Source organism: Canis lupus, chromosome 37, assembly GCF_011100685.1.
Source record: "Canis lupus familiaris isolate Mischka breed German Shepherd chromosome 37, alternate assembly UU_Cfam_GSD_1.0, whole genome shotgun sequence".
Lineage (NCBI taxonomy): Eukaryota > Metazoa > Chordata > Mammalia > Carnivora > Canidae > Canis > Canis lupus.
In genome coordinates, this window is record NC_049258.1 from 18,942,021 (window position 1) to 18,969,909 (window position 27,889).

The window sequence follows — 27,889 nt, forward strand, 5'->3', positions numbered from 1 at the left end:
TGTGCAATCTTGCAGTGAATTTCAAAGCTATGGTCTCAAACTGCTGCAATTTGGTAGTAAACAGGCAAAACCGTCTAATAAAATCAAGGAAAGATTAGGAAATACTACAAAACTGCAGAGTTTTTAAAGAATTTTTCTTTTGTGATAAGATTTGAATAGATATATATAGTTACATAAGATTGTATAAAGTTATATAAAAATCATCTACTACATGACATAATAAAATCAATGTTAAGCATTTGGAAGCCTATCATTGCAAAATATTTATAATATATACCTGGATGGCTCATGATAAATAAGGCATACGATAAATATTTATATATATATCAATTTATATATATGTATATCAATCACTTTTTTTTTTTTTTTTGGTTAGCATGTGTTTGTACATCACCATAGGTGAAGGATGCATTTGCTATTTCATTTGGCCTCTCCTGATCTAAGTTTTCTCACATTAAGCTAGAGTGACCTCTAGATGGAGAGCAGATAGCCTCACTGTTTAGCAAGAATGGTAATTTAAATAGTGGTTAATGAGAAAAAAACAAGAGCTTGAACTAAGGTCTGCTCTGAGGCCGTATGGAGGAGCACGGTTGTCAGGTAAGGCCAGAGGCAAGTCAGAAAAATAAGAAAGGCAATGATACTGTTAAGATCCTCAGAATATAGTAGCCTACATTCTACAATCAGATAATAAATACAGCAAATTGGTCCATCATATGTTACAATAAAAGCTTAAAAAAAAAATTGAGCCAGATAAGAAGAATCTGTGGTATCTGGTAAAAGAGGATTAGAAGTTAAATTCTAATGAGTTATGGTTCTTGGTAGTAGCCAGGCTTCTCTCTAATCTATGAAAAGAATAGTTATGTCTTTCTGTTGTATATCAGTCCTGTGTTCTTAGAATCAATGAAACAATTTCTATGGTCCTGGATTAAAGTATAATTTCTATATTTCCTAAGGATCCACCCTCTTCCCAACACTGGATGTGATATGAAGACCACTAGAGATAAATTATCTTATTTTGGCTACTTTTGAGAAATGGACGTTTTATGTAATTTTTATATAATTTTTATATAATTTTTATATTTCCCTCGGTGAAAGAGAAGGCAAATGATGGAACTGAGATTTTTATACTCTCATAACCTCAGACTGAGTGGCTGCTTCCTATAACATGTAAGAAGACAAAAGGATATCATACATATTTTCAAGCAATATTTCTCTAAAAAGAGACCCACCTTTCCTCCATCAGCATTATACTCTTTTTCATCTCCTTCTAAGAGTCTGGCTAGTCCAAAATCTGTGATTTTCACATGGTTTGGAGATTTCACTAAGACATTTCGGGCTGCCAAGTCCCGATGAACAAGTCGTCTTTCTTCCAGGTACATCATCCCCTGAAAAATACCAAGTTCCAAAATGATAGTTAATGACTAGGCTTTTTTATTGTCTAAAAAGCAGTTTCTTTGCCTTCAGTTGCAAGTGCTTGATTTCTCCAAGTGAAGCCAGAATCTCGGAATATTTTCAAAATTAGTAAAAACCTAGGATAAAAAGCAAATCACAAATAGTTCTTGGCCTTTTCTACCTAAAGTCCTATCAAGAATTACCTGTACATGAGCTAAATGTTAGATCATTTTTTTTCTCAGAGACTTTATACTCTTTTGCAAACACTTTCATTAGTGAGGTGTGCGTGTGTCTCAGTAGATAAGCTAACATACACTTAGTCTGACCCACATATTTCTATTTGTGCTCTCAATAACTCATGCTTTATGTCATCCTCCCTGTATGCTCGAAACAAAGAGACCCATCCATAATTTTAAAAAATTAAAAAAATTCATATGAAGGTTTAATGGTGCCAAAATCACCACCATAGATTCTATCAAGGCTTAAGAATCATATTATTCTTATTAATTATGCAAAAAATGAACTATACCTTAGAGGCATTAAAAGCCTCTAATTTTAAAAAATGGCTTCAATGACATTAGTAGTCATTATATGAACCCACAAGTGAAATTACATTGTTTATAATGATCCTGAAATGAACCTTTAATATGTTTTTCCATTAAACATATAGGGTAATTAAAAATAAAATGTATTACTGATTGTCAACAATGATATGTATCCACATATATCTAAATATGTTCATGTGTATATTCATATGCATGTATATTCATATGTATATTTCCATAATCCATAGAAGCAATACATATTAATTTTACTTTACCAGTAGGGAAACTAAGAATCATTAAACAGCCTTAACTAAAGGTTTATATAAAATTAAGGAAGTAAACTCAGAGGCCTAGATTAGAGTGAATATATTCTTATTGAAGTGTTAGAGGAATTCTATACTTGAGGATTTCAGAGGGAAAAAAGGGTTGTCATTCAAAAACAAATCAGAATTATTAGAAAATGGTTAAAGCAAAAAAAAAAAGAAAAAATGGTTACAGCATACTGTATACCAATTGCAAATCAAAGGTGTTGGTAGTTAACATTATAATTGCAGGACTCTGAGGATTAACAGTTGCTGATATCAAAACAAAATCTGTGGAAAACAGGCACTTAAATCACATAGGTTAAAAAAAAAGAAAAATATGGTGAACTGTATACTCAATGTAGTGTAAAGAGACGATTGCTTCAAACATGATCATGAGCCAAACACTATACTATCAATGTCCATTATATACAACCAGTGCACATACTGCCTGATATGGTCCAACTGGTCAGCAGTTGGGTGACCACCACTTGTATTAGTGTTTTCTGAAATCAGTCCACAACTGAGATTTCTAAGGTTTTATTCTCTTCCCTAAACAGTGCTTTCTGTTTGATTGTGCTAACTTGGAAATTCCTAGAATAAAGTGAATCTAAAAACATATAGCCCTTATATGATTTAAGGGACCAAAACACAGACTTACTGCCTTGGAGATAAAGATTTTTTTCAATGATTTGCCCCTTTAAGAAATGTCCACAAAAACATTCACCTTTCCTACCACCTTCATATAGGAATATGCAAAGTGTGTTGGCAATGAGTTAATATTCAGATCAACACACAATGACGAAACACACACTATGTTCCAGGCTCTGTGCTAGACATCAGAGAAACAAAAAAAGAGAGAAATATGTTCACTGAAGGAGGACAGAGCTATTAATGAAGTGGGCAGACGTGGAATACAGACTTGAATGAATCAGGGTGATGTATGTAAAGGCATTTAGGAGAACCGTGTTTTGAGGATCAAAACACGTTTTTAAAAGGTTTCATTTATTTATTCATGAGAGACACACAGAGAGAAGCAGAGACACAGGCAGAGGGAGAAGTAGGCTCCCTGTGAGGAGCCTGATGCAGGACCTGATCCTAGGATCCCGGAATCACGACCTGAGCCAAAGGCAGATGCTCAACCACTGAACCATCCAGGTCCCCTGTCCCTTACTTTCACACCTGGATTAGAGTGTTGAATCATCTATGGATTGCTCACAATAGGTGTCTCCACGCCACAGTCATTACGATAGGACTTCCTTACCAGAAGATCTCATCAGAACCACATTCTCTGCTAGATTCCTTCAAAATAAAATCACTCCTTAAGCCAAAGTATGATGCAAGGAAGGAGGCAGTTATTAGAAACAGCAGTGACAAACTGGATGAAGTCCTTTGAAGTTTGAAGATGATTAAAAAGAAGGGCCCTTCACCATAGTGGAGGGGTGCTGCACCAAAAGAAACGCACTCTGCCTTTTTGCAACCCCCAGGTCCTTGCCATGCCGGCTCTGGTGGAGTCCTTTACAGGAATACTAACACCAACAATAACCACAGCTAACGCTGAGTACTCGGAACACGGCAGGCATTAAACTAAATGCTTCTACAATGGGAGGTTAACCTTATCCTATAAGATGCATAGTTTTTATCCCATTTTAAATGTGAGAAAGCCAAGTCTCAGAGAGGTGGTTACTTGTTCCAAGTCGTCTAATGAGTGCTAGAACTGGGATCTGATCTCTTGCTATGGGGCTCCAAAGTCTGCACATTTAAGTCTAGCCCTTCTCTTGATGGGTCATGGGGTCATGTTGGCCTGTGGAAATTAATATACATAGTGAATTCATATACCTTTAAAAGATCCTAGTTCTTTTGGAGCAAAAATATTATAAGATGTCTCTGTGAATTTCGGGGCACAATGCAAGTGACCAATTTATTTGCATTTACCTTTAAAATTCAGCTAAATTAAAAAACCTTCTGTGATGTGGCAGGAATTTGGATCACATAAATTGGAAACTCATTCCTGCATTGGCCACCTGCATTGGTGAAGGAAGGGACCCATCCTATTGTTCAGAGGCATCAGCTCCCTCCCCTAAATCAGGCTGAGAAGGAACCAGCCAGCTCTTACCTCCTCCTGGTTGTTTTCTTTCCCATCCTAGTTTATTTTTTGTCTCCCCCCCCAACCCCAGCCCCTACCTCTGAAGCCATTTTATGAACTGTCATGTGCCACCTGAGCCTCCAGTAAAAACAAAAAACAGGCTTTAAAAAAAAATTGTGCATTGTGAATATGCACAATGATGGGGCTGGTTTGAGTGAAGATTCAGGGGTCAATCTCCCGGATCGAACCCCAGCTCTGCTATGTTCTAGCTATGTAACTCTGGCAAGCTAATTAACCTGGCACTCACCTTTGTCTCTAAAACGGCCATAAAAGGACCCTATACCATGGATTGTTGTAAAGATAAAGTGAGTTAATATATGTAAAGTATTCAAATAGTAACTGCCATATAGTAAGTCCAGAATATGCAAGTTTTTATTATTTTTCCACAGATATGAACAGTCCTAGTGTGAATAAGAATAACTTACCCTCATTAACTTGAACTGCTTATTTCAGAAAATCTGTGAACCTCAATTAATATATCACAGTAGGTGCTCAATAAATGTTTACAAATGGTGATACATATACCCATAACCAATCCATCATGATTAATGTGTAGGTACAAATACCAAATAATTACTGTTCAAAGTATTACTTTTGTAATGATTCACCTAAGGATGCTGCCATATAAAAAGAAGGAAAAATTAGGGAACCTAATAAAAGATTTGGTGGCCTCCATAAATATATTCACAGATTCAGGATTTTAGGGAAGATAAAGGTCATGAATGAGATAGGTGGAAAGTTTTCAGTGCTGCAGAAAGGGTGAATAAAACAGTAGATTTGCTGATCCAAAATATCTGCCTTTTATCAGCACTGAGAACAGTTTTTTGTAGACATGTTTTAGGAGCATTTTGTCTACTTCTGGACCCAGCTGCTAGACTCTTGATTTTACTCAAACTATTCAGATCTTACCATTACCCAAACCATTCAGTATTTTACCATTTTTTAATATTTAATGAGTTTTCAAAGAGTACTTATTTTCTGTTTTGCTTCTCTCTCTTAAAAGGTGCTTTAATAAATACAAACTAGCTAGGAAAAGTCAAACTTTACTCTCACTTTCAGAAAAGCACTTTAATACAAAAGTCCAAGGATAATTTTATTACAATTGAGTTTAAAGTTTTAATCTCTGGTTAAAATCGACTCCTCTAAACTGCTCTATGGAAAAATATCAAAATATCAGTATCGATGAACGCCTAGCAATGACCTTCTTTTAAATCTTAGGATATTTGAATCACAGCTGCCTAGCAAAAAATGCATTCTTATTATGTATTAATCCAATGTGAAAATGTATTCTGCTCAGCTGCAGGAAGCTAACGCAACTCAAGAGAGACTAGACTATTTTTGACAATAAATATTTGCTTCCCATATATAGGCCATGTGACAATTTCATCAAACACATGTGTGTAGCTAAAAAATTCAAGCTGCAGTCAGCTCTCACAGGCATTAATCTCTGGAGTTAGCAAGAGTACACTTCTTTTTTTCTGTTTTCATTCTAATAACCTGAAGCTTTTTTAATAACATAGGAAGCTTCAGGAAAGCTAGCTCCAAATGAAAATCACTCCTCTTTTCTACTTTTCCTTCTAAAAGCAATTCTATGCTTGAGGAAAGAAAAAGAAATCCAAGTATAATGCTCTCTCCTGTTAGGGCTAAAGATATGAGCATGTTCAATGGGAGAAAGGGGCCTTTTTGGATGAAGTGACTGACTTTATCCAAATAGGCCATGAAGGGAATCTAAGGGGGTTCCTAATTAAATAAACTGAAAAGTCTTTTCAACCAGGGAAAGCTGGTTCATGGCAAAGCAGAGAAAAGAACACAGAACTGAATGTTGGAGACAGAAGTCCTGGGCGTGCTGTTCACTAGGCTTTTGACCTCAGATACTCATTTTACCTCTCCTATAAAAGTGACAGATTGGCCTAAATGATCTCTGAAGTGTCCTCTAGCTTTAAATTTTTATTCCATGATAGATGGAACTGTACAACAGATCTATATAAAATATTAAATTGTAGACCAATAAAAGACACAGAGAGCAGTACAGAAAGAGGTAGAGTAGATACCTCCCTTCAAATGTTTAGTGAGAGCCATGAATATGTTTTAGTTAGAGTCAGTTTCATGCATCCAATATTTAAGATGACAGACTTTAGAAGTAAACCCCAGATCTTAGTAGCTCTGTGTCCTCGGTCAATTTATTTGTGTGTTTCTATTTCCTTATCCATTAAGTGGGGGATAATAATAGTATTTACCCTGAAGATTATCTTGTGGACTCAATGCCTTCATGTTTGTAAAACACCTAGAATGTTCAGTATTCTAAGATATCATGTGTTTTCTAAATAAATAACCTCAAATTCAACTGTCTTAAAAATACAATTTGACTACTGTAAGAGAAAGAAGATAGCCAAACGAAATACCTATTGGCTACTCAGCATTGTTAGGTGAAATGATTTCAGTTTCTTGCTCACTTGTCCCCAAATGTTCTCCTATTATTTTTTTCAGAAGAAGGAAAGCAGATTCCTGTGGCTGTCCTAAACTAGCTTGGAGTTAAACCTCATGGTTAATTCTTACATCTTCCAATTGTACCTATGGTCTTCAAGAAACTTGGTTAGGTTGTAGTTCATAAGGAGATTTTGAAATACTGAGCACTAAATTCATATAAATTTAATAATGTGAAATAAAAACAATATTTGTTGATATTTGATATATACTTTTCACAGAGTCCCGATAATATATTTGAGTGAGTGTGTGTATGCTACACATACACATGCATGTAGTAGGTGCTGTGGTGTTGTGCCCAGGAACTTCTTCAGGACCAACGGACTCATACTCTGAGCTTCTGGGAGTGTTGGCTGCTGGTAGCTCTCATCTCAGCTGCATCACTTTGGATGCTTTGATACCTCCAATCCAACTGCTGCTTTGCTGGGGAAAGTTTTGCCTTCTCACAGAGTCAGCGCACATCCAGCAACTGGCTGATTTAATTACAAAATCCATCGCTCCTTGGACATCTGTGAAGAACTGCTCCAGTTCCAGGGCCTTCTCCTAAGACTGGGTGTTGCAGTTTCATCATAGCTCAACTTTTTCCTCTGCCTAATATTTTCCATTGGTTTATAGGTATTGCCACCGAGAACACTTGTCCAAAAAACTTCCTGTATGCAAATCTGTTGTAGACACTGTTTTCTATGAGCCAGCTCAAGGCAATGTGTATGACTTTTGCCTTTGTTTTTGTTTGTTTGTTTGTTTTTTAGGATCTCTATGCTTCATATATAGGAACCCACAAGAACCCAATGAGATCTGTACTACTATCATTCCCATTTTAAGATGAGGAAACTGATGCACAGAGAAATAAAATTACTTGCCTGAGAGTGACAGTGCAAGACAAAGCTTAGAAAAAACCAAGCTCTGACTGCAGGCAGCTTGACTCCAGAGGCAACAAACTCAACCATGACGTTATATGACTATATGCAAACAATTAGGGTCAATAGACTGTAAACCATATATGAAACTAGCAAAGGCAGCATGTATAACTGAATAATTTTTATATAAAACAATGGGCGCTCTAAAATTTCAGGGAAGATAAAATTCTTGTATATAAGAAGCAAATCTCTTTAGTTTTATTGGGTTCCCCGAGAATAGCGCCTCCAGACCAAGTACTTGTGAACTCAACTGTGTATTCTCCCCAATGTGAAGATTGCCTGACATTTAACTATCACTCAGTAGATGTTTGTAGTTGGATTAAATGAACAATAAGACCGAGGTTTTGCAAAGCTGTTCAGGCAGTAGCAGTTTTTCTTTGCAGGGTACATGGGGGTAACTTTAGAAGTCTAGAATATTTACAAAGGGTGGAAGAGAATAAAACCTGCAGCACTCAGGCCAAACCCCAGATGGTGATATTAGCATCCCAGGAGGAGTGAATGAGGACAGCATTTACAGATTCCTGAGGCTGGCTGGAAAAAGAGATTATTTTTTTCTTCTGGTTCTCTACATTTTCTTCAGATGTTTCTTCAGAAATTTTATTTACCGCCTTTCACAAGCTTTTGGAAATTTCCGTTGCAAGAATTTGCAGGACAGCCTGCTTAGGACTTGTCTTTTAAAGAAACAAAATAATGATAATAAAGAAACAAACAACCAAAAAATAAGTTTAACAAGCATGCGTGAGAAGCCACAAATAAATAACGGGTAAAAAAGCTCATCTGCCTGCATCAAGAGAATACTAAACACGTTATCGTTTTTTCCTTCTCACTGACCTCTTGCCAATATGATTACAAGGAGAGGAGTGAATTGTATAGTGTCCATGCTCTCCCAGAAAAGTATACTTAAAATAGATTACTTCTGCTCCTTAGGCAGCCAATCAATAAAGATGTGGATTACAATGAGAACGGAGATGTCTGTGGGCTGTAGGAGTTATCCTCTGTGTCTCTTTAGAAATTAATTAAAAATCAATGAAGTGTGCAAACTATTAATACAGCAACCTCTAGATTAACAGATAAAAGCTGAGCCTTTCTCTGAGCATACATATTGTGCGAATACATTCAGACGCTATAAGGAAGAGCTGGAATGTCTGATGCCTTTGTTATAATTGAGCAGAAACAAATCATTCCTAATATTCTTTAGTTCCACAGAGTTGCATGCTAGTGACCGAAAACCATGAAGTCCAGGGGGTGGGAATACGTGCACATAATTTTCCTTCTTAAGACAATTTTTATATCAATTTTAGGAGGTCTACTTATTACCGGACAAACTGTCATCAGACAGACCTAAAAATTTTCAATAACTATTTTCTTAAGTGTGATTTACCCATTTATATGTCCAGGCAGTTGAGTGTATTTATAACTACTGAATATTTTTAAGTAAGTCTTCCCTTGAAAAAAGTGAAATTCCTAGAACACTAAAAGCTCTCATGTGATTGGAGTCAATTTTGTGTCCATAGCTAGTGGAGCATTCTTTTTTTTTTCTTTAATATTTTGTTTATTTATTCATGAGAGACACACACACACAGAGAGGCAGAGACACAGGCAGAGGGAGAAGCAGGCCCTATGCAGGGAGCCTGATATGGGACTCAATTCCGGGTTTCCAGGATCAGGCCCTGGGCCAAAGGCAGGCACTAAACCACTGAGCCACCCAGGGATCCTGGTAGCGGAGAATTCACTTCAACTCTGCCTCTGTCTTCTTCAGGTGCCATGGACCTGGCCCACCTATGCAAATGCTTGCCCAGCACAGGTAAACCTCACAAGGGTGGTACCCACATACTCCCCTCTAGAAGTCACCCAGCTACTTCCCATCTGCTTGCTCTTGACCCAGGCTCCTCTTGCTTAGGCTCCTTCCTCCTTAAAATTCTCAGAAGGATTGGAACCACAGCTTTCAGTTTTCATTTCAATCTCTCACAGCTGATTTGGAAGTCCCTTTTGATGCATTTTCTTTGTTTCAAACTTGCACTTTCCCTTTGACAGAATGCTAGGACTCTGCCTCTGGTCTCCGCAGAAGGAAATAAGAGAAAATGATTCTCAATTGATGCCTTGGCTCATTTGCTACCCAACATCACCATAAAAATATCAGATATTGTACAACTATAAAAGGAGAATGAATGGTCCATCTATATTTACAAGAGCAAGAAGTTGTCATCTGAGTTTTTGCTCTTTTTATGGTTTGGGGATACATATGGTGCCACAGTAATAACACAAATTTCACTGTTTCTTGACCCAACCTGCCTGCAGGTTGTTTACCCCTTAGAAGCTGTTTCTAGATATTTCTGGGGTTTCCCTGGGGAGCCTCACTGATGTTCATGAATACTTTCTGGGTTTTTCTCAGGTTTCTTCACTGATACCTGCCTCCTTTAAACCTGCAGCTGGAGCCGCTGGGGAAATGCTGATGTCTTTCTAGTGGCGGCTCTCTCTTGGTGCTTGAGAACTTGCAGCTTATGATCGATCATTCTAGACAGTGAATGAGGCCTTTTCAGCCTCCTGACCTGCGAGAGCTCTGTGGTCCTCCACGCGGCCTTCACAAAGAGCTCTACATGCTTTTCAACACTGTGCCATCATTTGCCAACCCCCCACCCCAGCCACATTAATTGCTATTCTTAAGACTCTAGTCTCAGATAGTTCCCTTAAAAACTTACTCACTGACTTTAGCTCCTGACTCCATAAAGGCTTAGACTTAGTCCAAGAGGTAGGCAGGGAGGACTAATGCTCTGGTTTTAATTCTCCTCTTTGATCCCATGTACTTTTTGTCATTTCCCCATTTTCCACTACCCTAGGATGCATGTGCACATGCGCACACGTGCTGTCATGTGCATGTGTTGACCCACCTCTTCTGTCCTATAACTGAAAAAAAGTCCTCAAGCAACTTGATTGTCATTCTAGCCTCTTTTCTCAGAATTCTTCAGCTGAAACTCCATGGCTCAACCAACCTGAACATTCTGTTGGCTCTGTCTTTGCACATACTGCTCCCTTTACCTGGCACACCCCGTCAGCACACACTGCTATCCTCCTACCACACTTCAGACGCAGACTTGGGTAAATCTATAGTCTTTCAGATCACAAATCAACTGTCATTTCCTCCATGAAGTCTTCCCTCACTCCCAAGGAGATTATGTCACTCTTTTAGATGACCTTATTATGTCTCATTTTCTCTTCTATCTTCTATCATTTATTTAAAACTAAACCCTGAGATTTTCAAGCATTGTTGTGAAATAACTTTCTGTATAACATACACTTATGTTCATAAATTAGGCTGAAATAACAGCCTACCTAAATGTAGAAATAACATACACTTATATTCATAAATTAGGCTGCATCTTCCATGCTCAAGCTTTAGAAATACTGTATTGCATATTACACAATTTTAGCAGTTTCAGGTGAAGAGTAGAAAAAGATTCAAATACACCTCATTCCCAACTGAACCTTCATCTACTAAGCTGACTAGTTTGTAAAATTATTTTATTTTATTTTATTTTATTTTTTGTAAAATTATTTTTTAAGAGAAACACCAAAGTGAGGAATGGGAGTACAATACCATGTTCTGGCATGTACAAATCCTAAAAGTTAAAGTTTTCATCTGACCACCTTTCATTCTTTTGCTTTAAATCCTTATGAGTCCTTAACTGCCTGAAGCTTAAAAACAGTGTGGTCCTGCTGAGACGACTTAATTCAGTTTGATCCTTTTCACATTTACCAATCCCATCACATTGTAGACAGTCAATAAATAGTAGTCAATGCATTGATTTCCCCCACCCTACTCCCCAGCTATTTATATAGCCTTCTACTGTCTTTCAATCACCGGTTTAAGAGAAAAGGAACTCCTGGCAATAAGAAATACACTCACAAACATATAGTCTTACAACAATTAAAACTAAAGACGAAAAAGGATAATATTTAATATTATTGGAAGTAATTTTGTGTTGTTAGCGATTTTTATTATCTCATCCCTTTGCTTTTTATTTTAAGGTATTAAATATCTGCTAATTTTCAAGCTTACTTACATATGTATTACAAAGTGCTTAGTGACTGTTTTGACTTCCAGAAGACTTTGGGTTTTTGTGCTAAATAGTATCTTTTTTTTTTCTACAAGGTAGGAATATGGGGGTGCTGCTCACACACTGCCAAAGCAGAATTTGAAAGTTGCCTTCTTCATTTGCACTTCTCTCCCCTTCACAGATGTATGCAGTTAATACTTCACATGGGGGGAAAAAAGCTGAAAATATACATCACACAAACCGTGTTCTAAAGAGTCATTCTCATTATTTCTCTTTCTTGTTCATCTTTGATAGCTGAGTAGAGTACAGTATGCATGTCAGCTTAAAATAAGCCTTTCCAGGCTGCAGTATTAGCTCAGCCATTCACTAAATACAGCTATCTGTGTGGCCTTAGCCACGTTAGTTAGTTTCTCAGCTTAGCCAGTATCTTCATCTACAAAGTTCGTCAGTATTTTCATCTATAACTTTATAAGAAAGGTTGTTAGCTAGTTCAGGTAAATTCTTAGCACAGTGCCTGGTCAGTAGTAAGCACTCAACATGGTTAGTTATTACTATTGCCCCATTTGTCTAAGCACCCTGATTATAGGTGATTCTTATTTTTCAAAATATTAGCTTTAAAACAATTTATAATTTTCTCAGACATTCTCAAGCAGACTCTTATACTTAGAATATAAAAGATTATCTATCAATCAATAACCACATTTTAGTGTTGCTGTCTTTCATACAACAGTTTAATTTTTTTTTTCTTTTTTAAGGTTTTATTTATTTATTTATTTATTTATTTATTTATTTATTTATTTGAGAGAGAGACAGAGGATAAGTGGTGGGGAGACACAGAGGGAGAAGCTGACTCCCTGCTGTGCAGGGAGCCTGACCCAGGGCTCGATCACAGGACGCGGCGATCATGACTTGGGCCAAAGGCAGACGCTTCACCAACTGAGCCACCTAGGTGCCCCCCAACAGTTTAATTTCAACAAAAATTTGCTTTGCGCTTGTACACTTTCATTTCTTTGTATAATCTTCAAGTGAATGACACTTCATTTTGATGTTCAAAAGAAAATAGGGAGAAAAATGAAAATGATAAAAATTTTCTCATGAAATTATAAAATTTAGTCAAATAGAGAAATCAATAAGGTTGCTTCAGTTAGCATATTTTCAATCACTACTGTATGTATATTCACTAAACTTAAGCTAAATGACTATATATGAGTTTTTAAGAGGAAAACTATAGGTAAACCTATAAATACTTCACTGTGTGAGGAATACAGGTATAGAAAAATTAAATATTTAGTGATACTCTTGAGTTATCTGTAATTTTTTGTAAAGATTTTATTTTTAATTAATCTCTATACCCAACATGTGACTTAAACTTATAACCCCGAGATCAAGAGTCACATGCTCTACCAACTGAGACCAGTCTGGCGTCCCTCAAGTTATCTACAATTGAATTCCAAGTATAACATGCAGACCTATTGTTCACATTTAAGATTTTTACTTTTGCCTCTTTTATTTTTTATTTATTTTTATTTTTATTTTTGTTTACTTTTGCCTCTTTCATGAATACATTCTGCATGAAAATTGGGACCACCTTATACATTTGTATGTATGGATGCATATTCCATTAGTTTATAGACTATTAAAAAGAATAGGAAGAAAAACCGAATACTATTTTCTCCTGATGCTTTTCTAGCTTATTGTGCATGCAATGTTTTTTGTGTACACAATTCACTCTCTATATAGTTTAAAATGATAAAAAAAAATTCCTTGTTTCTCTCAACAATCATCTGTTAAATAGCTGTTGGGACGCTTGGGTAGCTCAGTGGTTAAGTGTCTGCCACCTTTGGCTCAGGGTGTGTTCCCGGGGTCCTGGGATTGAGTCCCACATCGGGTTCCTGGATGGAGATTGCTTCTCCCTCTGCCTATGTCTCTGCCTCTCTCTCTTTCTGTGTGTCTCTCATGAATAAATAAATAAAATCTTTAAAAAAAAATGAGTAGCTGTTATGTGCTCCTGGCCACTCTGCTAATACTTTTATATATAAAGATGACATAGGGTTCTCTTCAAGTTGTTCAGAGTCTAGTGTGAGAGATATACAGGGGTACAATAGAAAATGTAAAGGAATTTCTTTACAAAGAGAAATGTGACACTTACTGTGTTGGTACAGAAGGTCTTATAGGAAAGGTGGAATGTAAAAAAAAATAAATAAAAAAAAAAAGGAAAGGTGGAATGTGAGCTTGATGGTAAGTGAAAAATAGGTATTTAAATTTGGGACTCTAACATAGTAATGCTATTCTAGACAGGATAAAAAGCATTAAAAAACAACAACAACAGCAACACGACAGTTACAACAAAACAGAACATGGAGTCCTAAAAAAATAACGGTTTACTTGGAAAAGAAAAATACAAGTTCTATGAGGATAAGACCTAAGTTGACAAAGGCTAGATGTGCCACAACCGTCTAACTTAATTGTAACTCCCTAATACACTGTACAAAGGAGCCACTGAACGTTTTGATGAAACAACTGACATGATCAGATTTGGCAGTTGAGTGAAGAATAAATGAGGGTAAAAGAGATTGGAAAGAATCAAGGAGATTGGTTAGGATGTTATAACACTAGCCCACAGAGCAATGGTTTAGGGTTTGACTAAGACAGTAACTTGGAGAATTAATTTTAGTTTGAGAGCAGCAAATAAAGCTGGGAACTTTTTGCTGATAAAAAAGCCATTAGACAAGGTGAGAGAATGCAGTTTTTCCAAATCAAATATAGGAAAATCATCAGTGTTAACTGAGAGGGTAAGGGGTAAGAGGGGGGGAAAAGGCAAAATTAACTAAAAATGGTCAGATTCACAGAAAAAGAAAAAGGACCAACTGGTATTGGGCAGGTAGACAGGAAACAAGAGGAATTCTAAGGGAAGCTGGGGATGGTGTCAAGTACAATAGAGAGACCAAAAAGGATAACTGAATGGAGACCCTTGAGTTTGGAAACGGAAATACTGGTATATTAGTCATCTCAGACTACCATAAAAAAGACCATTCTCCCCTTGGCCCCTCAAAGTTCATGTCCTTCTGACATGCAAAAGACATTCATTCCATCTCAACAAGCCCCCAAAGCCTTAACTCACTCCAGCAACAATTCTAAAGTCTAAAGTCTGAAGTCGCATCTAAATATCACTTAAATCAGATGTGGATGAAACTTGAGGTACTATTCATCCTGAGGTAAAATTCCTCTCCAGCTAGAAGCTGTGAAAGCAATTTATGTGCTACCAAAGTACAATGGGGTACACATGGAGGATAGATATTCTCATTCCAAAAGGGAGAAACAGAAAACGGAAAGGCTGATGTGCCCCAAACCTAGCAAGCTAAATTCCATTGGATCTTAAGACTCAAGAATAATCTTCTTATGTTCAATGATCAGGCTTCAGGATCCAGTGGGGTGGTGGTTCTATCTCCACAGCAGAGTGGGAAGGGTCCCACTCCATTCTCATGGCTCCACTGGGTAGTCTAGCCCCGTGGCTTTGGACATCGGCCATCTGGCCTGTGAAAACCGAGACAGTGGCTCTGATAACTTCTGAATTGCTTTTGGGGACATTTGTCCCCTCTTCTTATGGGGCACATTCATAGCCAAATGGCCCCATCATCCCAAGGAGCTGATAAAAAAATCCAACTGTCTTTCTTCATTTTTTTTCCTGTCTCCATTCCCTTCAGTTCAAAATGGTAGTGCTTCTGCTTATATAATCTCATAAACTCTTTATGTAATATTCTAGCCATACCCTAGGTGTTCACTTCCTGCTTTGTATTTTTCTTTAAGATTTTCTTTATTTACATGAGAGCAAGAGAGGACAAGCAAGCACAGGGTGCAAGCACAAGTGGGAGGAGGGGTAGAGGGAGAGGATGAGGGAGAGGGAGAAGCTGACTCTCCAATGAGCCAGGAGCTCCAAGAGATCAGGAACTGAGCCAAAGTTAGACACATAATCAATTGAGCCATCCCTTTATTATTATTTTTTTACATGAATAGGCTGAGAATTTTCCAAATCTTCAAGTTTTGGTTAACATCTCTTTCTTCACTTCATTTTTCTCCTTTTATACTTTATCATGAGCAGTCAGGAGAGATCTTCTCCAATTCTTCACTTAGAAATCTTCTCAGCTAAATATACAATTTTATCCCTGACGAGGTCTGCCTTTCCACAAAACACTAGGACACAAACAATTCGCCAAATTCTTTGCCACTTTATAACAAGGATCATCTTTCCTCTAGTTTCCAACAACGTGTTCCTCATTTCCATTTGAGGTCTTTCCCCAATCATCCTTAAGGAACATATTTTTACCATGCACCTCAAAACTTTTCTAGCCTCTACCCAATCCCAAAGCTGCTTCCACACGTTTAGATATTTGCTACCCAATTCTTTGTATCAAAATCTGTATTAGTCATCTCAGAGGGGCATAACAGAGTAAATATTTCCAAAACAGAAATTTATTTCTCACAGGTTTGCAGGCTGGTAAGTCCAAGAACAGGGTGCCAGCCAATTCAGTTCCTTGGGGAGGGCTCTATGCCTAGCTTCCAGATGGCCACTTTCTTACTGGGTCCTTACATGGTGGAAAGAGAGAGAGGAAGCCAGCCCTTTCGTGTCTTAGAAGGTCTTAGAAGGTCTTATAAGGTCATTAATCACACCCTCATGACCTTATCTAAACCTAATTACTTTGCAATGGGTGTTAGGGCTTATGAAAATAAATAAGGGAAATCTCACTTAAAATGACACTGGGAAGCCCTGAAGGCAGAGCTCTCATGCACTGCCACTTTGCAGCCTACACAGCCAGCAGGAGAAAGAAAATTGTTTTGACAAGGGGGGACATCTTTCACATAGGAATTTTATCTCTTGCTTCTAGGAAAAGGAAGTAAGACCCCTCTTTGCTCCAACAACAATGCACTCCCCCCCCCCCCGCCCCGCCGCAGCCAGTGTGAAACCACCACAATCTTAAACTCTTCTCCAATGAATCTTTTTTTTAAGACAAACTTCCCCACTTTTCCCCTAAAATCTAATAAAAGCTGCCTTTCTCTTGGTCCCTTCAGGCTTGCCTAGGGCGCAGCACAGCTTTTTGTCCCCAATTGCAATTTCTCTGCTATTCCCAAATAAACTCATTTGCTCTGTTTAAAGGTAACAGGCTTCAACACACGCATTTTGGGGGGATACAATCAGTCCCTAGTAAATTGCTCACTTAGGTGAAAGCCACTAGATTGCAGTAGATCAGAGGTAAGCAAGGTTTTGAGGAACGTTGGCCAATGAAAAACTGTGCTCTTTTTAAAAGCACATGAATGAACAGGAAGTCACTTTAGAAAGAGGAAGCAAGTCTGAGGTCATTCACCTTGCCCCCTGGAGAACTGATCCATAAGGTGCATGAGAGGAGCCAGTGAATCAGGAGAGGCTGATGATACAGGAGAAGAAATGGTGGAAGAATGCTGCAGCTCTGTTGGAATCAAGAAGGTAGATAAAAGGTAGGCTCTGTAAGGGAAGAAAGGCAATGCTTTCTCTGAATCAGCAATGAAGGAGAAGCCAGGAGCTCTTGGAAGAGAGCAACAATGCAGAAGTTCATGTCCTCCTATTATTATTATTATTATTATTATTATTATCATCATCATCATCATCATCATCATCATCATCATGATCATCATCATCATCATCATCATCATCATGATCATCATCATCATCATCATTTTGGAATTAGGAAACAGTAACACATGCTGAGAATGAGAGGGAATCTAAGACAGAGAAAGAGGTTCTAAATGGCCCAAAGGAGAACATTCTGAGAATGCGCTCTGTGTCCCAGCAAAGCAGGCATCTATGGAGAATGGGAAAGAAAGCTCACAGAACAGGATGAAGATCGCCACAAATATTGAGGGTCAATATCAGATAGAAAGCATAAGCTTGTAATTGCATTGAATATTTTATTGTCCACAGAAGCAGAGAAAGAGAGTAATTGGATATTTGGGCTCATCCAGGGCAAGGTATTATCAGGTAAGTGAGACAGGAAGACATAGATCAGGACAAAGTGAACAACAACAACAACAACAACAAAAAACCTTTGTAAGAACACACAGATGTTATAAAAACTCATGGAAACTCAGGATCCAGGCAGTCCGGGTGGCTCAGCGGTTTAGCGCCACCTTCAGCCCAGGGTATGATCCTGGAGACCCGGGATCGAGTCCCAAGTTGGGCTCCCTGCATGGAGCCTGCTTCTCCCTCTGCCTGCGTCTCTGCTGTGTTCTCTCTCTCTCTCTCTCATTAATAAATAAATAAAATCTTAAAAAAAAAAAAAACAGGAAACTCAAGATCCTTTTGGACATTAGCATGCATTTTGTAGTTCTTTTTTTTTCCAAAGCCTATCTTACTAATGCCAACAAATACATAGGCCACAAAAATATTTCTTCCCATTTAACCATTTAAAAAATTAAATCAGTTCTTCCAGAAATCTATTTTTAAAAAACTTTAAGTTTCATATCAAAACCTGAAAGTATCAGACTACAATTGTATTAGCATCAGGTAAAGATGTGTATTCTAAAACATTAAGATAGGTTATTTTTTTTTCTTTTTAATCATATGAACAAGGCACCTCTTACTATTTGACTGATTTTAACAATTCGGTTTCCAATAATCCTGTCTACATTTTTAGTAAGAAATGATCCATGTCTCCTACAGAACTTAAATTTTAACTATCAAATATCTTTTAAACAAGTGAGGATTTTTCCCCCATGTTACAATATACAACATTTAGCTAAAAGGTACTAACTTTAAGAAAACTATAAACCACTGAAAGAGTAGGACAATTAAGTAACACACACGGACCAAGAACTGAATATATGGATTTAATGAAACCAGTGACCTTGGGTCACAAAAATGAGTGAGTTTATTTTGCTGTCAGAGTGAATTTATTTGAATCAGAACTTCTATATTTCTTTACAATTGTAATAATGTTTGGCAAGCTTGGACTACCTTTATATGGCTTCACAGTATTCAATTTCATTCTAAAACATCCAATGCAAATTTAATACTTTTATCTTTTATGACAAGACTTAGCTCAGTCTGAAATAATCACTGTATTAACATTTTTTACCCATTCAAATAGTCCAATTCATTATTACAAAAACAGCAAGCATCCCCAGCCTGTCATTAATTCCTACTGTTTTAATTACAAGAAAAAATACTCTATGGAAGGCTTTTGTGGATAATGGCACTATAAACACAATCTTATGCAAAGATGTGAAAATAAAATGGAGTAATTTTTTCTATATCAATATTCTGGTAGAAATACCATATATTTTGGCAAAAAAATAAAGTCTGTTAGACTATAATGGTTCTTTATTTGAATTCAGTCACAAAGAGGCTTCTCGGGACTACATATTAATTTTAACTATTTGGAAACATATGAAAGCTACAGACAAGACTGACATTTTTATAAATCAGCTCTCCATCCATTCAGATTTAACAGATCCTTTTTTTTCTTTTTTACTTCACTTCAATCAAACTTAGTTTCTGTATATTGTGATTGCCTGTAAATGACTGTCGTGTCAGGAGATATAAGCTACTCAAAGCTTAAAATTAAATGCTATCTAAGATTTTACCCAGAAACAAAATCCAACTTTGGGCACAAGTGATTAGTAGAACATTTAAACAGCGGTCTTTGCAAAACTGACCACTACATTTAGAATATATGTTATAAGGTACATGGCTGGGATTTGACAAGTGAGGCGGAACTTCAGGATACATATTTGTTTAGCCTTATTATTATCATTATTATTTTTAACCTAAACCAGAATATATCACTGAGGGAGATCCTGATGACTTTTCCATTCCAGAGAAGATGAGTTTAAATTCAGACACTGCTGACAGATAACTTTGGGGAAAATACTCTACCACTCATTCACCTTCTAGAGGTGACAAAGAAGGGCAATTGTATTGTGCACATGCATTCAACAACACACACACATAGATAGAATGCAATGCAGATTATGACAATGCTATAATGGAAGTACAAAGACCTATGCACACATGGGAGTAAAAGATGAATTTCAAATGAAGGAATTAGTAATGTTTGTGAACAAAGGTAAGCCTTGAAATTTATCTTGAGGTAACCAAGAACATTCAAAATATTTTTTTGCAGAGCTCTACTGCATTAGGAAAAAATGTGCCCGTTAATTCTTTTAAGATTAAATCCAAGAATAGGTAAGATATTTTCCATAACCAGGTATTACTTTAATAAATATTTAAAATGTGTAGGTAGGTCTGCGCTAGATGGCGGTTAGCACTGAGGTCATATATCATATACTTTTTTCTGAGTGGAAGAGAGAGGTTAGCTCACTAAATAGATGCAGAACTAAGAATTGTGAGAGGCAATAAATAAATAAAGGCATCTTTTCTACCCTTGGAATATTTAAAATCTCTTTGGGCAAACTATAATATTCAAGTATACATATTCAATATTTTCCGATGTTCCCAAGTAAGAAGAACAATCAATAACTTTATTTGAATTTATTATCTATTTATTTACTGATTTTAAGATTTTATTTTTAAGTAATTTCTACACTCAGTGTCGGGTTTGAACTTACAGCCCTGAGATCAATTGCTGTATGTTCTACTGACTGAGCCACCAGAGACCCCTAATAAATTTATTAACTGCTATTCTATTTTCATTTCTAGTATCAACTTTAACCATCTTTATGAACAAAAACTATTTATTTCTAGATATCAACATAAATTAGTACCTACCAATGCCCCTCACACATAAAGTTTGACAAATAATGTTTAATTAAATTATTGGTAATGCCATTTCAGAATTTCTATCTTCTGATTTGCAAAACTAGACAAATTTACCTTAAAAGCAAGTTGCATTTTCATGTTATTACAGTATTGTTCTGAAATGGCTTAGATGATATATGATTACTTGCAGAATATTAAAACTGGTATGAAAATAAGATGTTTCCTCAAGGGTTTAACAGTTTTATAAAATCTAATATTTTGTATTTCATATTCAGTCCAAAGTTCAGCTACTATTTTCATCTATTAACTTTTGCAGTTAAGGCGTTGAGCTTATTAAATTAGCAAATGGCTATTCATTATAATATTACCATAAATTGAGTTCTAACTCAAGAATGTGTTAATTGTTCTTTTCTGTTGAGGACAGAAGCTTATAACCAGTTTTTAAACTGAACAGACATAGCTCATATGCAATTTAGATTAAATCTGAGTATGAAATAGAAGGCACACGTACCACCTGTGGAGAAATATCCTCATCCCTAATAAATATGTATCAATATTATAGCCCATTTCATTACCAAAGACAAGTTATAAAACATAAAGTTGGGTTTAATAAAAGAAAGTCAATTTAATGGAAATAAGAAATTATCTACAAGAACATTATAGATATCAGCTACAATATTCTTGGGCTGAAGAGGGATAACTTGATTCATCTGTAAGTTACAGGCCTGGAGGAAAGTATGCTCAGAAAAAGACAGGAAGGAGCCTCCAGCAACTGACTAGGGAATCCATTATCAGTCAACAAGTATTAATTGAGAATCTACCACATTCTAGGCACTGTGATATAATTGCAAGGATTTATATAATAGTAAACACACAGCACTTGCTAAATGATAAGCAGTGTCGTAAGCACCTTACACAACAATCCTCTGATGTATGTGCTACTATTGTTGCATTTTACAGGTAAGGAAATGGAGGCATGAAAATATTAACTGACTTTCCCAAAGACACAGTAAACAATAGAGTTGGAATTTCCACTGAGGCAGTTTTGCTTCAGGTTTAGGGAACAGCATGCACAGAGCTGAGGTTAGAAGGATTATGGAATTTGGCAAGTCTGTAAGAAAGTCAATGTAGCTGGGCAGAAATAATGAGATAGGAACTTGGTGTGAGATGAGGCTAGGGGGGTATGTGGGGCTAGCATGAGGGTCTTAGATCCAGGCTTAGGGTTTTGATTTTTATTCTCAGAGCAGTAAAAAATCATTGGGGCATTTTAACTAGAAAGGCTGAGAAGTAACATAACCAGGTTACATTTTTAGAAAATCTTATTGACTACAGTGTGCAAGGCTGATTAGAGAGGGAAAAGTCAAAATTAGAGCTGAGAGGCTATTTTGTAGTCCATGTGAGAGATGGTGGCAGCCTGCACTAGGGTAGTGGTAGTAACGATGGTAGAGATGAGAAGTAGATGGATTTGTGAGATATTTAGGAGGCACTATCAACAGCATTTAATATTAAATAGAATGGGAGCATGGGAAACTGGAGATATCAAAGATAACTTAAAATTTTTATTTACTGCTGCACACTGGATGATGATACACACAGGACTAGCCTTTACATCATTCAGGTTTCTGCTTAAATATCTCTTAACAGAAGTCTTCCTCAACCATTTGGGCTAAAACATCATCTTCCTCTAAGTCTCTAAATTTTGCCCTGCTTTATTCCCTTCGTGGCACATATGACTCCCTGACCATATATAAGCATATTGTTTATCTACCTCTTTATTGTCTTTCACCAACTAACTATAATGAAAACACCATGAGGTCAATTTGTCACCAGCACTTATGTTGTGCTCCCTACCCTTTAGAACAGCACCTTGCATATCTCAGGTGGGCAATCAGTATTTATTGAATGAATAAATAAATGTGAAAGTCACCAGAATATGTGAAATGGTTGAAGTTGTGGCTATGGATGAAGCTCCTTCACAGAGACCAAAAGAGAGGAAACATATGGAAGCACAGGCAAAAAGAAGAAGCACGGGAGAGGGAAACAGATGACAAAATTGGGGTGGGGTGGGGGGTGGGGGGAGAAAGTCCAACAAAGCATTCCAGGGGAAATCCAGGAAATATATCAGTTTAAAAATGGAATGATTGGCAAAGTCAAATGCTACAATATAGGAAGAGGACTGAAGACATGATATTGGGATTGGCATTTAGGAAGTCATTAATAACATTAGAGATAAAAGCTTTGTTTAAGTATTAGGAATGGAAGACAGTCTCCAGTGGTTTGGAAGGGAAACTGGAGATGAAACTGGGAGATGGCAAGTCTAGATTATTCTTTCAAGAGGGGTGGCTATGAAGAAGTGAAGGGAAGCCCCAGCACTATAGTGAGGGATGAAAGAAGGAGGGATAGTACAAAGAAATACTCAACAAGAGTTCCTGCAGAACCCAGAGATGTTTCTTGATGGTAGTCACGGGAGTTTGGGCAAGAGCCTGGCAGAGAAAGAGCTATTCTTAGTCATGGAAGTGGTTGGTAAAAGCCAAGGGTAGGTAGAGTGACATATATAACCTCACATATGGACTAAGTTATATTCAGCTGATGTAAGCAACAAGATCAAACCACATGCAACTTCTTGCAAAGCTTGCAGATAAGCAAAATTGTTGATTCCCTTTAGCTAACTGAAAAAAAATGTATTGTAGATTCATGCTACACTACTTAAGGCTAGCTGAAAGTCTATCTCAAAACAAGATTTAGAAAGAATTGGTTTTTTAATAGTTTCAAGTAGTAATTGCTAGTGTCTAACTTAAATGCTGAGCATATGGTGGATACTCAAAAAGTAGTCAATATTGGAAGTGTCAAGTTATCAGGAGGAAACTTTTATTATCTGTAGACTTGTCTTGTTTTGTCATGCCATAGCCATCATATTTCACTCAAATAAGGAAACTTAGGAAATTTATTTTTCATTTGCACTTCTTTTAAGTGACATTCATCCCAAGAAATAGTTTGCTCTCATTTTTTTTCAAGTACACATAATTATACTTGATTTAAAGATAAACAAATGTTTTTGCCTAAGAAAGAATTAAATTTCTGGTTTATGTCTCAGGCAATATATTTTTAATAAAAATATGTAAATTGATCCTATTTCTTCCCATTTTCTTCATAACTGGAAATATCACTGGGTATATCCTTTGAAATATTACCCCCTATGTTCTTTAATGGATTAATTAAATATTGATACACACAGAAAATAAAAATAATGAAGAAGCTCTGTTATCAATTGTCTCCACTTCTGGCGGATTATATATATCAGTATGATATTCTCCAAATTAAGTCATGGTAGGTAAATATTATCAGATACCTCCTTTGAAAATCTTCTTCACACACTATATATCGTAGTATAAAACCTTACTTACATTTCAAAGACATCACAGTAGGGAACTTCATTGAGTTTTACCTATAATGATGTTATCAGATGTCATATTAAATAATTCAGTATTTCCAATAGTTTATGAATACCAGAAATTGATACTGACATGAAAATTACAGAGTAAAATACATATGATTCCATCTCAAAAAATAGCAAATGATTAAATATGTATCTCAAACTGTTTTAACCTAGTTTGAAAGAAGACTTTGAAAATTAAAATCATAGGACTTTCTCCTTCCTCTTAGTACATTACATCCATGCAACCCCTCTTTAATTTTTTTTTAAAGATTTTATTTATTTATTCATGAGAGACACACACAGAGAGAGGCAGAGACACAGGCGGGGGGAGGAGAAGCAGGCTCCATGCAAGCAAGGAGCCTGACATGGGACTCGATCCCAGGAATCCAGGATCAGGCCCCGAGCCAAAGGTAGACGCTCAACCACTGAGCCAAAGGCAGATACTCAAATGGCTAAGCCACTCAGGCCCCATAATTTCTTATCCCTAATACCAGATTGCAAGGAGAAAATTTGTAGCCTAGCTTTCCAGTGATTTTCTATTTCTTTATTAATTATCATATGTGCCTTTTCATTTGAAGAGCTAGGTAAATGGTTTTAACAATGAAATGGTAACACTTCAAGAAAGAGGCAAATTAACATTTAATTAAATAAAAAATTATACTGCTCTCATTTAATAGGAGCATAATTAAATTCATATCTTTAAAGTTTAAGGTCTCTGAAGTCCTGAGCTCATTTAAAAGTATGTTAAAGATACCAAAATAGTAGATATTACTTAGGGCCACTACATAGCACAACTCCAGAGAGCACTATTCACATAAAAATTTGGATTATTTAATTTCATCCTGTTTATAACTCCTCTTTAAATTTCCCTGATGTTCTCCTTTTCATCCTCTAGTACTCTTCAATATCTTCACTAATTAATGATCTTTTCAAGAAAAACAAGGAAAATGAAAAAGCATGTGAAGATTAACAGTGTACAATGTGTTTTTGACTGTATCCACTGGACCTATTTTCTAAAGAAAAGCTCTAACATTTTCCTAAATTCATTTTATAGAATTAGAGTGTGGTGGATCTTGACTACTATCCTAAATCAATAGCATTATTTCATTCACAAGGAAATAGCAGAGAAGCAGACACAGATCCCAGGACCCTAGCTGCATTTTGTGTTGCATCAGGCTAATATTAAAAATGTGTCTATGGCAACTAAACCATCTGTTCATTTGCTTTTTTGTAGAGCTGTTTATCTGCTCTAATGTACCTGTACACTCCATTTTACAAAATGCACTAGCACTGTTTCAGGAAAAAAAAAAAAAAAAAGCTAAACCATTGAAGTTCAATAGTAGTTGTAGAAACAGTAAAAATATAGAAACTCTACATATCCTTTAAGTGGAGAAAGTCCAATAATCAACTATATAAATTCTAATTTTATTTAGAGTATAAATGTCTCCAATTATCTTTAATGAAAAGATGATAAATAGATAGATCTCCAGGCATGTATCTATAATAGCCCTGTGTAGATTTTCCACCACTTACAGCTAGTAAAATTCATCCTATCAGCCTTTTAAAAATAAGTTAATATAGATTATACTAGAATTAAACTAGCCTTTTCTTGTTCTATGAATATCTTTTTATTAAAAATTATGTATTGACTAAATATATGAAATGTCTTCCTGCAAATATATTTGGAACCTAAGAATATTTATATAGGGAATATGAATTATAACATACTAATATGTAAGAGTTCATGAACAAAGCTAAGTAAGCATCAAATAGCGAATATTTTAGTTATATTTAAGACATTACAAAGTTTGAAAATTCAGTTTATTCCAATCCATATATTTTCTCATTTTATGCTTCCCACCTCTTAGATCATATTTTGGATGTAAGTATTTAGAAAATCAGTTGCCCAATTCCACTGACACTAGAAGATCTCAAACAGCAAGATTACTAGGGTAGATGCATTTCTGTATGTGTTTATTTCTTAGCGATTTAAAGATTTTTTAGGGTGATATAAGTTAATGCAAGAAACCAGAATTTTAAAGAGTACAAGTGACAGGAGAAAGTTACAAGGATGTCAGTCAAGGGTTATTAGTTAAATTTTGAATTCCACATCTCCTGCTCCCTGTTTTAATTGGGAATTATTGTAGCTGATGTTAGTTAGTGTCTAGAAAGAGAGACCCATGAGAGTTCCATTAGCTTTCTTGGGAAACAAGCAAAGGTAATAACTTTTCCTATTAAGCAAACAAAGACTGTGGCCAACTACCCATTTGGCTTGTCAGCGAACCTTCCTGCTGGAAGGGTTCACACAAGTGAGGAGCTGGCTACGTCACCAGCACACAGAATGTGCTGTTAATATCTCCTGGTGAGTTTTAAAACAATTTCCTAAATAAAACTGTAAAATTGTATGAACCGTTCTTTTGCTGAATATACCAGTCTTTGCTTCTCACAGCAAAGAATATGCTTAATCCTCAATGATGTTCCTTCATTGTCCTTTTTATTTCTGTCTCCAGTAAACTCCATTAGTACAATGGAACGGAAATTACTCCATTTAGTACGGCCATCTATTTCAATAGAAAATACCCATACACATAGCTTACACGTTTGATTAGGTGAAACCCAAAATTCAGCATTGCCATAATCTCCTCTTCATTGACTGAAAGCAATACTGTGATGGATTTATAATAGTGATATTTTTTACCAGCTGATATGAGAAATTATTTCTGTAGGTAATCCAATGGATATGTTATTTGAATGTCATCAGCACTTAAATATTCATATTCCATGCAATTGCGGACAATGGATTCACAGGAGTGTTTGATAGCTCTCTGAACAGTAGGTGGCAGCACTGTTCAGCTGTCTTTGGTTTGGTTCTGATTTTGGTTCGGTTTGGGTTTTTTGCCAACTGAAATAAGTGTCTTTACCATAAGGAGAAAAAAAAAAAGGATAAAGGGGAAAATCATTTGGAGATCCAAATGGTCGTATAGATATAACATCTGTATCCTGTGTAGATGTCTCATAATTTGGGAGTACAGGTTAAAATGATTACCTAAGACTCAAAATCACCAAAACGTTTCCTGATCTCTTGCTTTTTTTCTTGGTTTGTTAATATGCGATCACTTACTTTTTGTTTTGCCTTGTTTTACTATTTGAAGTAAAGATGACAAAAGTGAAATATGTCCACAAGTGAAGTGCTCTGAAATTAGTGCTTCTGATCCTTAGTTGTCAATTTCAAGGGAGTTCTTTTTGCGTCTTTTCAGAGTCTTCACAATTCATACATGCCTAATTTTATCAATTCCACTAGTAATGAACTTGCTTTGAATGACTGTTTAGAGAGTAGTCAGATGTTTCAGCCAGTTCACCAGATAGTTTCAATTTCTTGAAGGTTTAGGGGCTTAAATCTATGGTGATTTGCTTGCTCATCAGTATCACACATTCACACATGTGTACAATTCAAATATACAAATGTATTGTGTATAACTTACTGAGGAGCATACATTTGTGAAACTGCCTACGCTAACTGAGCAATTTGAGGTAAGACTCTGCTTTTCAAGTCTAACATTTTTTTGTCTAGTGGGTGATCCTACAGGTTTGATGTGAGAATTGAATGAGGTAAAGTATATAAAGCACTCTGTCATCAAAATCACTTTTTTAGAAAATCATTTTATGTCTGTCTTTTCATTAGGCAATAATCTAGTAAACAATATATAAATTTTGTATTCCCGGCACTTAGCACAGGGTCATACACACTTTAAACCGCTCAATAAATATATATTTGAATCAATGAACACTTGAGTTTATAATGTAAACAACGCTGATCAATCTACTGAAGTAAATTCAAACATCCATTTGTTCATTCAACATTC

The 27,889-nt window shown here is 36.2% G+C and overlaps 1 protein-coding gene across 5 annotated transcripts in view; it reads right to left on the bottom strand.

The window, feature by feature from the left end:
* The window catches only part of ERBB4 (erb-b2 receptor tyrosine kinase 4), a 1,108,406-nt gene that overhangs the window by 51,163 nt on the left and 1,029,354 nt on the right, over nucleotides 1-27,889 (bottom strand). For all 5 annotated transcript variants that reach the window (XM_038585650.1, XM_038585649.1, XM_038585647.1 and 2 more), the window contains one exon: nucleotides 1,230-1,385. In XM_038585650.1, the coding sequence (XP_038441578.1) occupies nucleotides 1,230-1,385 (156 nt within the window). The remainder of the gene's footprint in view (nucleotides 1-1,229; nucleotides 1,386-27,889) is intronic.